Source organism: Chiloscyllium plagiosum, unplaced genomic scaffold, assembly GCF_037043375.1.
Source record: "Chiloscyllium plagiosum isolate Xiang-an unplaced genomic scaffold, Cpla_swu_hap1 HiC_scaffold_11, whole genome shotgun sequence".
NCBI classification, from domain to species: domain Eukaryota; kingdom Metazoa; phylum Chordata; class Chondrichthyes; order Orectolobiformes; family Hemiscylliidae; genus Chiloscyllium; species Chiloscyllium plagiosum.
This window is the reverse complement of record NW_028270149.1, coordinates 47,254,537-47,271,480: the sequence shown is the minus strand read 5'-3', so window position 1 is coordinate 47,271,480 and position 16,944 is coordinate 47,254,537. Positions and strand designations below refer to the sequence as shown.

Sequence of the window (16,944 nt, the reverse complement as noted above, 5' to 3'; positions counted from 1 at the left end):
AACATTCTCAATCTAGCCAAGATCTTGCACAAAGTTAAAGGCTGGAGTCCACGGTGAAGTTTGTTAAAGACTGGTTATGCAATCACTGAAATGGCTGCACTGGTATCGATCACCATTAAAACCAGGTGACCATTTAACCAGATATTTATTTTGACTATTTCTGATTTGGATGTTGCTAAGCAATTTAACAATTCCAAACTAGATGAAAGTGAACGTACCAGGATGTGTACTCTCCTGGATACTGACCCACAAGTTCTCATACTCAGTTGAGGTCTAGTGGGACTCTTTTGCTATCTCATATCCATAGACCAGCAGCAAATACAATGGGATGCTGGCCCGGATCCTTAAGAAACTTTTAACTGTTTGGCTGAGGTTTGGTTTTGTTTTGTTTTGAGGTTTTGCTGCGGGCTGACTCTTTGAGCCTCTCTGTTCAGGATATGTCCTGAGTGAGGCTGTGCAATCACCTTCACTCAAGTGGTGTTCCCCACGCTCAGTTCGACTGGCAAGTGTGTCCACTTTCATCGGATACCCTGCAACTCCTACGCTCCACTTGCCACATTTTCTAACAATAAAGTCAGTTGTAGTGCCTGTTTGAAGTCCAGTTGGGCTTCAGTTAGTGGGTGCTTTTTCATTGTTACATCATTAATCCCACACACCAAAGGTCTCTCACATCTCATTAAAGGTTAATCCATAGTCACATGCCACTACCGTTTTCTTAACCTAGTCAAAAATCCAGATAACAATTCCCCACTTCTTGAATTGCTGAGTAGAACCAATAGTGTCTCAGAGTTAGAGAATGCTTGGAGTTGTAGTATTCCTTCTCACTCTCCCTCTCACACACACAAGTCTATGGGTTGAATTTGCATTTGCAGATATATTCTATTTTGTTCAAAAAACACACAATCTGTAGGCAGTCAGTCCATGTGATATTTTATGATTTCCTACTTTGGAAATAGAACCAGTCTGACTCAAGGTTGGCTTACCTTTTTTTAATAAAATCTTAAGCTATCTTGGGACTGTGACTTGAAAAGTTCTGGAATTTACATAGTAATCAATTGAAACAAGCATCCCCATTCTAAGTGATTAAAGACAAGAGCAATCTAGGTTTGTTCATTATATCACACAGCTGTATAACACTTTGATCTTTTACTATAAATTCTATGTCCTATGATCCTGCCCCACTAGCTACCTGATGAAGGAGCAGCACTCCGAAAGCTTGTACTTCCAAATAAACCTGTGTGATTTTTAATTTTGTCTACCCCAGTCCAACACTGGCACCTTCACTAAATCCGTCAACTATTGAAATGTTTTCGTTTCTAGTGCAAAGAAAGTTAGGCTCCCCATAACTGAAAAAGCTGAGGCCCACAAGCTGCCAAGAGAATTACTTGTTGCTTTTCATCTGCCCTCATGTTATTTGCTGAGGAAAATAGCGCATTCTTTCCACACACAGGGCTCAGTCCTCGATGGCAGGATCAAATTACTTAAACTTCCCAAATAACAGCATGATGCCAGAAATGCTTACTCCAACTCAAAGGTATCTCATTGCTACTGAAATAATTCGACAGAGACAAGTATCTTGTCACCAAGTCACCCTGTATTTACACGTGGAGAATCCTTGACACTGATCCAGCTCCTTCAGAGCCAGCTGTCAGAGTAAACAGGATGTCTGACACTCCTGTTCTTATCTGTCAGCCAGGGCTCCCTGACTGGGACAAGTCAAGAAACTCATATTCTATGAGGTCCACCTAACTGACCTCATTATAATCACAACAAAAAGCCTCCTGAAGAAATGTTCCTTGGTCATCACAAGATAACATTGGTGCTCCCAGAAGACCCATTCAAGTTTTAACCTTCTCATGAATGTCCTCCTTCCTTTCACTCCTTGTTCAGGTTTTCTTAACTGAATCTTCCTTTCCATGTCCCTCGTCTGCTGAAGAGTAAGCAGCACTAAAAACATTGACCCCATACTTACAAAAGACAATCAAATTTTCTGCCATTTTGAGATCAGCAGAAACCTTTAGATTCCTCCAGCAGTTCAGCGCTTTCATAATTTTTGCATGAGAGAAAATATAAATCAAATGCCATTCAGCTGCATCTTAATGCCATCTAAGTAGCTTGGAACTATGCCCATTTTTCTTCCAGATATTTATTGTTTCAGGAGTGAATAGGAAAAGCATTTCTGCACATTGTGTCCTGTTTTAGTATTCATGCAATGTATTAACAAGAGAATGAGTTAAGAGGTATTAACACCATTTGATTATTAGAAGTAGAAACGGGAATAGATTCTTCGGCCCCTTGAGCCTGCTGTGCCATTCAATAGGATCATGGCTGATCCAACATTCCATATGCCCACTTTCCTGCATTTTCCCTGTGACCCTGATTCTCCTACTGATCAAGAATCTATCTGTCTCACCCCACAGCTTTCGCTGGCAAGAGTTACAAGGACTCACAATCCTCTTAGAGAAGAAGTTCCTCCTTATCTCAGTCTTAGATTGGTGCCCTTTTATTCTGAGTCTACACCCTCTGGTCCCACATTCTCCCATGAGGGGAAATATCCTCTCAGCCTTTATTCTATCAAGCCTCTTATATGTTTCATGAGATCACCTCTCATTCTTCTAAACTCCAATGAGTAGAGTCCCAACCTATTTAACCTTTGCTCATACAACAATCCATCAAAATCAGAGATCATCTTTGTGAACATCCTTTGAACTGCATCCTCTGAAACAATATCCTTTCTTAAATAAGGGGACCAAAACTGCCCGCAGTACGCTAGATGTAGTCTCACCAACACTTGTACATTTGCCTCCTCAGATACTCAAACCCAATATTCCATTAGCCTTCCTGATTAACTGGTGCATCTGTGTGCTAGCTTTCTGTCTTTCATGCACAAGTACCCCAAGTTACTTAGTGTGCAGCTTTCTGCAGCTTTTGTCCATTTAAATAAAACTTTTTGTTCATTTGTTCTGTCTTCCAAAATTAGTGGCTTAACATTTTCCTACATTATACTCTATTTGCCAACTTTTTACCTCTTTTGTAACTTATTGATATCTTTCTATAAACTGTTGTTTTTCTTTTTCATCTTGGTTTTCCATCTATATTTGTGTTGTCTGCAAATTTGCAATAGTATGTTTGCTTCTTTCCTCTAAGTCATTAATATATAGTAAACAATTGCAATGCCATCTCTGATTCCTGTGAAATCCCACTGGTTTTAGATTGCCAATCTGAAAAAGAACACCTTATCCCCACATGCTGTTTCCTACCCATTAGCCAATTCTCCATCCATGCCAATATACTACCTCCAACACCAAGGGCTCTTATGACTAAACATTTTATAAGATACCTTGTCCAAATATAACACATCTACTGGGGTTCCTCTCTGTCCGCTGTAGTTGAGACTTCTTTGAAATTAAATAAATTAGTCAGACACAATTTCTCTTTCATGAAACCAGGCTGACTGTGCTTGATTAGATTTTGATTTTCCAAACATGTTGCTATTACTTCCTTAATTCCCAAATATTTGATTCCAACATTTTTCTAACCACAGATGTGAGCTTACAACCAATGTGCACCCTATCTCTGTAGCTACTTATTTTAGGATCCTAGGACAAGGGGACTTATCTGCATTTAGCCTCATTAGTTTGTCTAATATTACTTCTCTAGTAATAATGATGGAACTTAATTCCTCCTCTGTATTCTGTAGCAAGAATGTTCAAAGTATCTTTCACTGTTAAGACTGATACATAATATCTGTTTAATACTTTTGCAATTTCCTTAATCACCATAATACATGTAATTCACCCCTATTTCCTCAGGGGCCTTTGTTCATTTGGACATTTCCCTTCCTTTTTATATATTTAAACAAGCATTTATTGTCAGTTTTTTATATTCATCACTGCTTTGACCTCATGGTTTATTTTCTCTGTCTTTTTTTTATCCCAGTCTTCAGGCTATCACTGACTTTTGCCCCCTTATAGGTTTTTCCCTTTCAACTTTATGTTCTCCTTAACTTCCTTGGTTGGCCAATCTTTCCCCTCTTACGAGATACATTTTTGCTGAGTCATGAATTACCTCCTTAAATGTCCTTGCTTCCTGCCTTTCCTACTAATCTATCTGCCCAATCCACTTTACCTAATTCTATCCTCATTTCACTGTAATTCTTTTTATTTAAGTTTTAAACACAAGTTGTTTCTGACCCAAGTTCTTTCACTCAAAGTGAATATTAAGTTCTATCATAGAGTCATTAGAGTCATAGAGCATAGATCCAACCAATCCATGCTGAACATAATCCTAAACTAAACTAGTCTCACCTGCCTGCTTCTGGCCTATATCCCTCTAAACCTTTCCTATTCATGTATCTGTCCAAATGTCTTTTAAAACATTGTAATTGTACCCGCATCCACCACCTTCTCAGGAAACTCACGCGAACCACCTTAAATATAGAAAATTTTCAACTTATATATTTTTTAACTCTCTTTCCTGTCATCTTAAAAATGTGCCCCCTAGTCTTGAAATACCCCATCCTAGGGGAAAGAAAACTACCATTAACTCTATCTTTACCTCTTATTATTTTATAAACTTCTATCAAATCGCCTCTCAACCTCCTACTCTGCAGTGAAATAAGTCCCAGCCTTTCTTTATAACTCAAACCATCCATCCCTGGCAACATCTGGTAAATCTCTTCGGAACCCTAGCCAGCTTGATAATATCGGCACGGTAGCACAGTGGTTAGCACTGCTGCCTCACAGCGCCAGAGACCCAGGTTCAATTCCCGCCTCGGGCAACTGCCCGTGTGGAGTTTTCACGTTCTCCCCATGTCTGTGTGGATTTCCTCCCACAGTCTAAAGATGTGCAGTTAGGTGAATTGGTCATGCTAAACTGCCCGTAGTGTTAGGTGAAGGGGTAAATATAGGTGAATGGGTCTGGTTGGATTGCTCTTCGGAGGGTCGGTGTGGACTTGTTGGGCCTGTTTCCACACTGTAAGTAACCTAATCCTTCCTATAACTGGGCGACGAGATCTGGACACTGTATTCCAGAAGAGGCCTCACCAATGTCAAGAACAACCTGAACATTACTTCCCAACTCCTATATCGAAACCACTGAGCAATGAAAGCAAGCGTGCCAAACACCTTTTTAGCCTCTCTATCTATATGTGATGCAAACTTCAAATAATTATGCACTTGCACCCCAAGGTCCCTCTGTTCTACAGTGCTACCCAAGACACTACCATTTAAGCCCTACCCTTGTTTGTTGTACCAAAATGCAATACCTCACATGTATCCTGAATGAACTTCATCTCTGCTATTTTTCAGCCCATTGGCCTATTTCATCAAGGTCCCTTTGCAATCTCCTTCATTGAAACCTCCTTCATTGTCTTCTATGCCACCAATTTTGGTGTCATCTGCAAACTTATTAACCATGCCTTCTATATTCTCATTCAAATCATTTATATAAATGACAAACAAAAGAGGACCCAAAACTGATCCATATGGAACACCATTGGTCAAATGCTTCCAGTCTGAAAAACAACCCTCCCCCACCACTCTGTTAACTGCTATTAAGCCAATTATGTATCCATTGGCAAGTTCACCCTGAATCCTAACCTTACCAATTAGTCAACCATGTGGAACCTTGTCAAAGGTTTTACTAAAGTCCAAGTGAACAAAATCTGCTGCTCTGCCCTCAACCATTTTGGTATCTTTGTCAAAAAAACCCAGTCAAATTTGTGAGACACAATTTAAAATTTATTTCACACACAAACTATTACCCTCTGTGTGAAAAAATTGTCACTCATGTCTTTTTTAAATCTCTTCCTCTCACCTTAAAAATGTGCCCCTGTCTTGAAATCCCCCATCCTAGAGAAGACAACTACCATTACCTTTATCCATACCCCTCATTATTTAATAAACTTCTATAAGGTTGCCTATCAACATCCTATGCCCCGGTGAAAAAGATCCCAGCCCATCCAGCCTTTCTTTACAACTCAAACCTTCCATCCCTGGCAATATCCTGGTAAATCTCTTCTAAACCCTCTCCAGCTTAATAATATCCTTCCTATAACTGGGCGACCAGAACTAAACTCAGAATTCCAGAAGAGGCCCCACTAATGTTCTGTTCAAACTCAACATGATTCCCCAACTCCTATATTAAAAGAACTGAGCAATGAAGGCAAGTGTGCCAAATGCCTTCTTAACCACTCTGTCTATATGTGATGCACGTACGGAATGCAAAGAATTATATATCTGAACCCCTAAGTCTCTCTGTTCTACAACACTACTCAAGGCCCTACCATTAATTATATAAGCCCCCTACCTCTACCCTTGTTTGTTGTACCAAAATGCAGTACCTCACATTTATCCAGATTGAACTCTATCTACCATTTTTCAGGCCATTGATCCATTTGATCAAGATCCCTTTGTAATCTTAGAAAACCTTCTTCATTGTCTACTCTGCCACCAATTTTGATGTCGATCTCTACTACCATGCCTTCTATATTCTCAACCAAATCATTTATCTAAATGAAAACAACAGAGGATCCAGAATTGATCCCTGTGGAACACCACAGGTCACAGGCCTCAAGTCCAAAAAGCAACCCTCCACCATAAGTCTCTGACTCCTGCCATTAGCCAATTATGTATACAATTGACAAGTTTACCCTGAATCCCATGTGACCTAACTTTGCTAATTAGTCTACCATGCAGAATCTTGTCAAAGGCTTTACTAAAATCCAAATAAACAATTTCTACGGCTCTGCCATCATCAATCTTTTTGGTAACTTCTTCAAAAAACTCAATCAAGTTTGTGAGACACAATCTTCTTCACACAAAGCCATGCTAACTATCCTTAATCAATTTTTGCATCTCTAAATGTCCATAAACCTATTCTTTATAATCACCTCCAACAATTTACCCACAACCGAAGTCAGTTGTTTCTGACTGAAATTTATCTTGCTCGAACTGAATATTAAATTCTCTCATGACATAACCACTTCCTAGCGGATCTTTTACTCAGAGATCATTTATTAAACCTGCTTCATTGTCCATTATCATATCTAGGATAGCCTGTTCCCTAGTCAGCTTCATGACATATTGTTCTAGAAAACTATTCCTAATGCACTCTCTGAATTTGTTGTCGTAGCTACCCTTTCTAACTTGATTCACCCAATCAACATGAAGCTTAAAGTCACCCATAATTATAACTCTATTATTTTTACATGCTTCTATTATTTGTTGATTTATACCCTTTCCTACTGTTTGGTGATGGCAGTGTGACTACTTTTTGGCAACTATACAAAAGTTCCCTTGCTGCTGTTTACCTCCACCTGAATGGACTCTACAACTTCGAGCCAAGATCATCTCTCACAGTTTTGCAAATTTAATCTCTCATTAACAATGTAAATCCATCACAACCTATTTTTCCCTCTTGTCTTTCTGACAAGTCAAACATCCTGAATGTCAAATTCCCAGTCTGATCTTATCATAACCATTTCTCTGTAATGGCTATGAGGGCATATCAATTTACCTATATTTGTACCGTCAGTTTGTCCATTTTATTCTGAATGCTTTTTGAATTAAGAAACAGTGGTTAGCACTGCTGCCTCACAGCGCCAGAGACCCGGGTTCAATTCCTGCCTCAGGCGATTGACTGTGTGGAGTTTGCACGTTCTGCCCATGTCTGCGTGGGTTTCCTCCGGGTGCTCCGGTTTCCTCCCACAGTCACAAAAGATGTGCAGGTCAGGTGAATTGGCCATGCTAAATTGCCCGTAGTGTTAGGTAAGGGGTAAATGTAGGGGTATGGGTGGGTTACGCTTCAGCGGGTCGGTGTGGACTTGTTGGGCCGAAGGGCCTGTTTCCACACTGTAAGTAATCTAATCTAATCTAAAAACTTTTAGGTTTGCGCATTTGCCATTTTTAGTCATCCTAATTGTTCTTTGTACTGTGGCTCTATTGGCCTCTTGCCCTTGATTGTTGTCTTCTGTTATTGAATTTTATTGTTTTTTTACTGTCCTTGTTTCTTTTTTCCTTGTCACCCAACTTAGGTTCCCATACCCCTGCCATTCTTGATTAAACTTGATCCAACATTAGCAAATGTTCTAGCACATCAGTGTCCCAGTCCTACCTTGGTGTAACCTGTACAGTTTGCACTGATCCTGTCTTCTCCAGAGTTGGTCCCAATGTCACAGGAATCTGAAACTCACACCCTTACACCATCTTTCCAGCCATGTATTCGTCTGATATATCCTGCAATTTCTACTCTGACTAGCACGTGTCACTGGTAGTAATCCTGATATCACTAACTTTGAGGTCCTACTTTTCAACTTACTTTCCAACTCCTTATATTCTGCTTTTAGGGCCTCATCCGTTTTTTTTAACCTCCATCATTGATACCAACGGTTATTCACCCTCCCCTTCCAGGATGTCCTGTAGCTGTTTGAGACATCCTTGACTTCAGTACCATATACATAACATACCATCCTGGAGTCTCATTTACAGCCACAGAAATGCTTATCTACTCCCCATAAAATTGAATCCCTTGCAACTGTTGCACTCCCATACTTTCTCCTCCTCTCTCGTGCAGCAGAGCTAACCATGGTGCAATAAATTTGGCTGTTACTGATTTCCCCTGAAAGGCCATTCCCCTGACAATATCCAAAGTGATATGTCTATTTTGTAGGCAGATAGCCACAGGGGTTTTCTACACTGCCTGCCTTGTCCTCTTATGTTTTACTTGGTGGTCACCTTTACTGCCTGTGCAGTCACAGTCTTCATTGTGACCCCTTCTCTATACATGTTACCTATGATTCTCTCCAGCTTTGTGTCCCTAGCTGCTGCTCCAGCTCTGAAGCCCAGGCTTCCAGGAGCTGCAGCGAGAGATGCTTCCTGCATACGTACTGGCCCCATCAGGGGAAATGTGTCCCCTTTCATATAGAGCCATAAGAGCAAACCATATCTTTGAGCTCTCCTGCCATGACTTAAAGAGTGCTTCAAATAATATCGATTATCTTAGTGACCTCCTTCCCTTTCATTACAATGGAATGTAGCCCTTTCAAACTATAAACCACAAAATAAAGACTTTTTAAATTATAAGCAATAATAGTGGTACGGATCCTCACCATGCAAGGTTCATTTTCAGATGTTTCATCACCACAATAGATAACATCTTCAGTGAGCCTCCAGACGAAGCATTGCTGATGATTCCTGCTTTTTATTTATATGTTTGGGTCTCTTTGGGTTGGTGTTGTCATTTGCTATGATGATGATAACAAACAACAAAACCTACAGACAAACCAATGGAACACCCCTGGGATCTCTGATATCAGGGTTCTTATCAGAGACATTAATGCAGAGACTCGAACAAACAGCTCTGCCAACCATCCAACTCAAACTTTGGCTCCACTATATGGATGATACCTTTGTCATCATTGAACGAAATAAATTAGAGGAAACCTTCAAGAACATCAATAATACTCTTACTGGCATAAATTTTACTAAAGAGGAGGAAAATAACAACAACAAACTACCATTCCTAGATATCACAGTAGAGCGAACAGCCAATGGGGAGCTTCAAACAAGCATCTACAGGAAAACAACACATACGGACCAAATATTGAACTACAGAAGCAGTTATCCCGACATCCACAAACGAAGCTGCATCAGGACATTATTTCAACGAGCCACCACAGAGGAACTGCACAAAGCAGAGGAAAATCACCTATACCGTGTATTCAAAAAGAATGGGTACCCAATGAACATAGTCTGCCGATTTCTCAACAACAAACCCAAACAAGCAGAAAAAAGGCATCCAGAAACCCTAGCCACTCTCCACTACATTAAAGACATCTCAGAAATGACTGTCAGATTGCTCAGACCCCTTGGCATCATGGTAGCCCACAAACCCACCAACACATTAAAACAGCACCCATACAGACAACAAGCAAAACTAAAGTAATTTATAAAATACCATGCAAGAACTGTAACAAACAATACATTGGACATACAGGCAGAAAACTGGCCACCAGGATACATGAACATCAACTAGCCACAAAACGACATGGCCCTCTCTCACTAGTATCCTTACATACAGATAAGAAGGACATCACTTTGACTGAGACAACACATCCATTCTAGGACAAGTCAAACAGAGACATGCATGAGAATTCCTAGAAGCATGGCATTCCAACCAGAACTTTATCGCAAACACATTGAGTTGGACACCATTTACCACCCCCTGAGAAAAAGAACAGGAAATGACATCACCACAGGAAATGACATCACCAACCCAAAGAAACCCAAACATATAAATAGAAAGCAGGAATCATCAACAGTGCTACATTCGGAGGCTCACTGAAGAGGTTACCTCGTGTGGTGACGAACATCTGAAAATAAATCTTCCAGCTCAGCAAGCAAAGCTACATCCAGAACCTCAACCTGAGCTATAAATCTTCTCAAAACTCACCAGATCCTCACCATCTTATTTTCACACTCAGCAGTTTCCACTTTCGCACAATAATTTTTAAATGATTAGATTCCCGACAGTGTGGAAACTGACCCTTCAGCCCAACCAGTCCACACCAACCCTCAGAAGAATAACCCACCCAGACCCATTTCCCTCTGACTAATGCACCTAACACTACAGGCAATTTACCTGACCTGCATGGCCAATTCGCCTGACTGCACATCTTTGGATTGCGGAAGGAAATCCACACAGACACAGGGAGAATGTGCAAGTTCCACACAGTCACCCGAGGCTCGAATCAAACCTGGGACGCTGGTGCTGTGAGGCAGCAGTGCTAACCATAAATGCTAACAGTACTTCAGGAGCTTAGCTTCTGGATTGAGTGAAGATAAAATTGGACTGCTCCTTTGAAAATTTTCCCACCGCTCTGCTCAGTTGTACCTTGCCAGATTTGCTCTCTCTCTCTCTGACTTTTGGTTCCCAGTACTGTAAGAGTTCCTTGAGGTTCACTCTTTCCCCTTATATCCAAAATTCCATAGAATTGATGTGTGTCAGTGCCTGTCATTGACACATAATCTTGCCCTTTAAGTATTTACAAGCAGATGCAAGGTTCACATATGCTTCACGCCCATTGCTTCATACACAAAAGGCATGTGGAAAGTGGCCGCTGCAACTCTGCGGGTAAGTCAGCGCTGTGCACTAGAAGCAGCACTACTTCAATGAATTTTGGAATCATCAATTGTTCCTTCATCAGCAAGATCCCACTCACAGCAATGAGAATTGATTTTTCTTTCTCTTTTCCTATTCTTTAATTTATGCATTTCTTTAATCTGTTTTCTTTCTGTTGTTTCTTCTCTTTCTGTTTCTCACTTTCAGAATAATCCTCACAAATGCTTCCACTCCTGTGTCAGCACTTCTCAGTGTGACCATTGGATTTCTTTATTTCTTTTGTAGATATCTCTCCTGGATTCCAGAAGAAGCATGAATGTGGGAATATTTCTTAAACAGTTTAAAAGGTAGAGTATAGTCAAATTTTAATTATAATAGTTGACAGATATTAATGGAGAAATGAATGTTCCACCAGACGTGACCTACTTGACCTCTGAGGAAGAGAGTTCTGAGGTCTTGGAGGAAGCATTGGCCAAGTTACCTTCTGCACCTTCCACCAGCTCAGAAACTGGGATCTCGGTGGGAAATATTAGGTGCAAAATATTGAAGCAAAATCAGTGAGCACCTAACTGTGACAGCTCCAAATGTGACTGAGGAAGGTACATCCCAGACAGCTGGCACTTGGAAGACTGCCAGAGATCAGGCACCTGCACAGTCCAGGCTGGAGAGGATCCTGTGGAGGGCTCTTGTGCAGCAGGCAAGTACATTAGACGCTACTGGAATGCAGTTCTGCTGATAAGGACTTGGCTGCATCAAGACACGATTGTCCCGCTGCCTCTGGAGACAAGTTGGTAGCTGCCATGGTGAGCCACATCCAACATTCTTATTGTCTGCTGGATACGCACACAGACTTTCACTCTATTACCCTAGTATTGGTCTTCAAGACAGAAAGGATGGCAACAGGAAGACAGGATAGTTCTCCAGGAATCCCTTCTTCGCTGAGAGTCAGGGTGGTGCCATGACACACCTAGCTAGTGGAGGAACTACTCTAATGTCTCCTCTCAGAACATTCGATGGGTAGCCTAGTCCTCCACTTTCAACCTGCCTGCATGGTCCCCACCCTTCCCAGGGAGTAGGCAGGGAAGTGGGTTTAGTACTGTTGAAGGTTGGGGAATGAGAGCAAGTGAGGGAAGTTGGTGTTTGCAATAGTGAGAGTGGCAGAGCATTGACCTTGGTGGGAGCTGGGCACAGTTAGAGAGATGGAGTGATTGTGAGGTACACAGAAGAATGTGGCCGTCATCCTGGTGAAATAGAGAAAGGCATTGATCTTCCTATGCTGCTGGCTGTTCCTTTGGACCATGGAAACAGCACTGATTTGGATGGTGACCTTAGACCAGGTTGCCAGAATCTGGTGGTGTTACTTCCTCTGCTGCTCCACTGGGAAGAGGACACTTTTCACTGACCATTCCATCAACCAGGATCTCAGGTCCCTGACAAAGAATCATGATGCTAGTTTTCCCTGTCTTGACACCTTCAGAAAGATTTCCATCTCTGAGCAAGGCAGTTTTCAGATTATCAATGCATATCAGGGCGCAGAGCAGCCTTTTACATATGGGGTGGATGCCAGGGATGCAGTTCTTTTGGGGAATGTTCCGTGAGTGGTAGGTTCTTCAAGAAATGGCAAGTGATAGAATAGGGCTACAATCAGGTGAGAGGTTGCCACAGGAACAGGATAGTTAATGAGGCAAGTTTGGTAAGAGCAGCAAGAAAACTATTCAATTCAATGAAACTATTACAGCCAAAAAAAGTAAGATTCAGTCCAATAAACTGTAATCTCTCCTATTTGCTCAATTGTGCTAAGATCCTGAATTTGAAGAAAAGCAGAGCAGATATGCTAGTAATCTAGACAACGTTTGTCTCTCAACCTACATCATCTGACACTAATTTATCTCATTACAGTTTATGGGAACTTAATGTGACACATGGCTTATGCATTTGTTAGTAAAATAATTTATCAAACATTATTAATTAGCTGCGAAACATTTTAAGATAGCCTCAGGAATTGAAAGGCACAACATAGCATTGAATAAAACAAGTGTTCTTTTTTCTTGGATAAATTTAACAATGTACCATGATTATGTAGGATAGTTATTATTGTAGATGCTGGAATCAGGTAGGTTGTGAAGATATTAAGAATGCTGGTAAACAAGATAATGCTCATCAGTAGGACAGTAGTTTCATTAATACTGTATAAATAATTCTAATGGATCTATAGAACATAGAAGAATACAGCGCAGTACAGGCCCTTGGGCCCTCGATGTTGCGCCGATCCAAGCCCACCTAAACTACATTAACCCACTATCCTCCATATACCTATCCAATGCCCTCTTAAATGCCCATAAAGAGGGAGAGTCCACCACTGTTACTGGCAGGGCATTCCATGAACTAACGACTCGCTGAGTGAAGAACCTACCCCTAACATCAGTCCTATATCTACCCCCCCTTAATTTAAAGCTATGCCCCCTTGTAATACCCGACTCCATACGCGGGAAAAGGTTCATACTGTCTACCCTATCTAACCCCCTAATCATCTTGTACACCTCAATCAAGTCACCCCTAAACCTTCTTTTCTCTAGTGAAAACAGCCCCAAGTGCCTCAGTCTTTCCTCATACGATTTTCCTTCCATACCAGGCAACATCCTGGTAAACCTCCTCTGCACCCGTTCCAATGCCTCCACATCCTTCCTATAGTATGGCGACCAAAACTGCACACAATATTCCAGATGCGGCCGTACCAGAGTCTTATACAACTGCATCATGACCTCAGGACTCCGGAACTCAATTCCTCTACCAATAAAAGCCAGTACGCCATATGCCTTCCTCACCGCACTATTTACCTGGGTGGCAACTTTCAGAGATCTGTGTACATGGACACCAAGATCCCTCTGTTCATCCACACTACCAAGTATCCGACCATTAGCCCAGTACCCCATCTTTTTGTTATTCTTCCCAAAGTGAATCACCTCGCACTTAGCTACATTGAATTCCATCTGCCACCTTTCTGCCCAGCTCTGCAGCTTCTCTATATCCTGCTGTAACCTGCCACATGCTTCCTCACTGTCAACAACTCCTCCGACTTTCGTATCATCCGCAAACTTGCTCACCCAACCTTCTAACCCCTCTTCCAGGTCATTTATAAAAATGACAAACAGCAATGGTCCCAAAACAGATCCTTGCGGAACACCGCTAGTGACGGCACTCCATGAAGAAACTTTGCCATCAACTACTACCCTCTGTCTTCTTCCATCCAGCCAATTCTGTTGAGCTTTTTTTAATTTTCCAAACTCCTCAACAACATGAGCAATTATGAATCAGTTAATAAAATATGGTGAGATTAGAAAAATAAGATTCTTGAAGTTAAGAAAAAAATCCAATTTTCCATTTAAAGTTTTAACAGCAAGATGAGAATCTCACTAGTGAATATTTTCCCAGGCAGTGGATAGAAACTAGATGAGACAATTCCCAACATTAAAGTCTAAGTGATAATTGCTAGTATCTTCAATGGGTATTCAAACTGGCCAGCATTCCCAACACCTTCGGGCACACTCAATAGACAACAACTGCCTGAATCCCCTTAAGTGCCTGATAGGCACAAAGTCCAATGACCATTCCCATTTGTAGTGGCGGTGTGTCCAACCAGCTTTTACAATGCCATCATAGAAAGCAGAAAATTCTGCCCATAGAAGCTTTCTGAAGAAATCAACTGGCAATATATTTGTACAAACTTGATTACTTTAATTAACACTGGAATTGTGACAGCTGGTCAATGATACTGAACAAGTTGTACAAGGTGAGCGATGGTTAGAGCCTTGACTTTCAAAACAGAAACACTACCATTAAGCCTCATGTTGATTGATACCTTAACCTGCCTGCTCTGCACACCTTCAGTGGATGTTACCTAATGTGTAACAAATCCTATACCAGTAGACAAGGGGTGTGATTCATCCAAATTGCATGCACGTGTCATGGGTATCACTTTGGAGATCTAAGGGCACTTCTAACACCCAAAAAGATGGGTTCCAAGAGCCCAATTTCTCACTGCTATCTCTGTAGAGATGTAAATGTTGACTTCAATGAAATACAATTTCAAAAATACTCCCCTTACTAATCCATTGAATGTTTGTTACCATAGAAAGATGGACGAGACAACAGCTTCTTCAGAAGGAGTTAAAAAAAAACAGTAAATACATTTGCTTATTTTCAGTGTAAGGATTAACTAACAGAATCCATTGGAAATGTTTTATCTCTGTGCAGATGTTGACAGAGGTAATGCATATTTCCAGCATTAACCATTTTTGTTTTAAATTGTCATCATCATGTATTGGATTTTTTTGTTTTAAAGATTGCCCAACTGAACCATTAGTTATCAATAAGGGGTAAAACTTACAAATGTAAATTTATTTGATGAGAAAGGACATAATTTGCTGAAAGCTTCAAGATTTGAGGTTTGACTTATTAGGAAGGAATTAAAACCAGTAAATAAAAACCTCATAAAGGTTTTCTAGATCTTTTCCTCGGGTTTGAAGGCTTATGGTGTCAGTTGTGCCATGAAGCAGGTCGTGAGAATTGGGTCAAAATGTCTTTTACATCGCAATACTTTTTAAAAAAAAAAAATCTGTAGCAGCCATTGTTTAAATAATATTATATTGAGTTTGAACAATTTTGCCCTTCTAAGATCGGTGTGGGAAATTGTAGAAGATATTAAACAAGGAACTGCTGAAAGATATGGTGCTGAGGAATTGAATAAGCTGCTGAAACTACTGCCAGAAGCTGAAGAGGTAAGTTTGTCAGTTGTAAGTAATATCAGTTTGAAATCTCACAAGTTTGTTTTGTGCTTACAAAAATCAAAACTAAATCTATTTCTCCAAGTCTGTGTGCTTTAGTTGCAGTGATTTCTTTCATAGGGGATGATAGCATTGCGTTAATTTTACCCAGTTTGGTAACTGAGAGAGTTAGATGAATTCTTTGCGAATATAATTTCAATACATTTGAGCCGGCTTAAATTTAATTAATTAATAAATCTAGATTAAAATTGTCGTCTCATTAGTAATCATGATTGTCCATAAAAAATGATCTGATTCACTAATATCCTCCAGAAGAAGAAGCTCGCCACCCTTACTTGTCTGACCAAATCCATGTCAGCAATAACGTGCTTTATTATTAAATGCCCTCTCAATTGTCAAATTAAGCCACTAGGTTGTACAACCACTACAGAGAAAAGTACCGTGTGGGTCAATAATGCATGAATTGCAACAATTCAAGTAGATACTTCATCATTATCTTCTGAAGGTCAATTAGGGATGGGCAATAAATGCAGACTTTACCTGTGGTGCTCAAATCTAAGAACAAACAAAAGGCATCTTATAACAATTGTGATTTTTCATCTAATATGCTAACTGGCCAAATGGACTGTAACCACAGAATCCTGTTTTTATTCTATTTTACTACAGAATAAGAATTCAACAGAATATAAAAATAGAAAATAAATTTCTCATTGAGAACTGTTTTCTTTTCTCACTCTGTATATAATTTTATTTTCGGCATAATGCGGTTTCACTTAGAAATTGGATAATGTTCTGGAGACAATGATTCACTTCTTTTCTTAACAAAAAGAACTCTTGCCACAAGTGATAGGTGATTGGTTAAAACCATGCCATCTAATTGTGATTGGTATAGATGGAGAATTCAATCAACCTAGTGGCTTAATTTGACAATTTGTGGGCGGCACGGTGGCACAGTGGTTAGCACTGCTGCCTCACAGCGCCAGAGACCCGGGTTCAATTCCCGCCTCAGGCGACTCTCTGTGTGGAGTTTGCACATTCT

The 16,944-nt window shown here is 40.5% G+C and overlaps 1 protein-coding gene across 3 annotated transcripts in view; it reads left to right on the top strand.

Moving 5' to 3' along the window:
* fhdc2 (FH2 domain containing 2) overlaps positions 1-16,944 on the top strand; it is an 89,422-nt gene that overhangs the window by 30,835 nt on the left and 41,643 nt on the right. For 2 of the 3 annotated variants that reach the window (XM_043705302.2, XM_087991777.1), the window contains 2 exons: positions 11,407-11,468; positions 15,797-15,899. The exons of the other annotated variant lie outside the window; for it this stretch is intronic. In XM_043705302.2, coding sequence (XP_043561237.2) covers positions 11,407-11,468; positions 15,797-15,899 — 165 coding nt within the window. The remainder of the gene's footprint in view (positions 1-11,406; positions 11,469-15,796; positions 15,900-16,944) is intronic. 3 annotated transcript variants of the gene reach the window in all.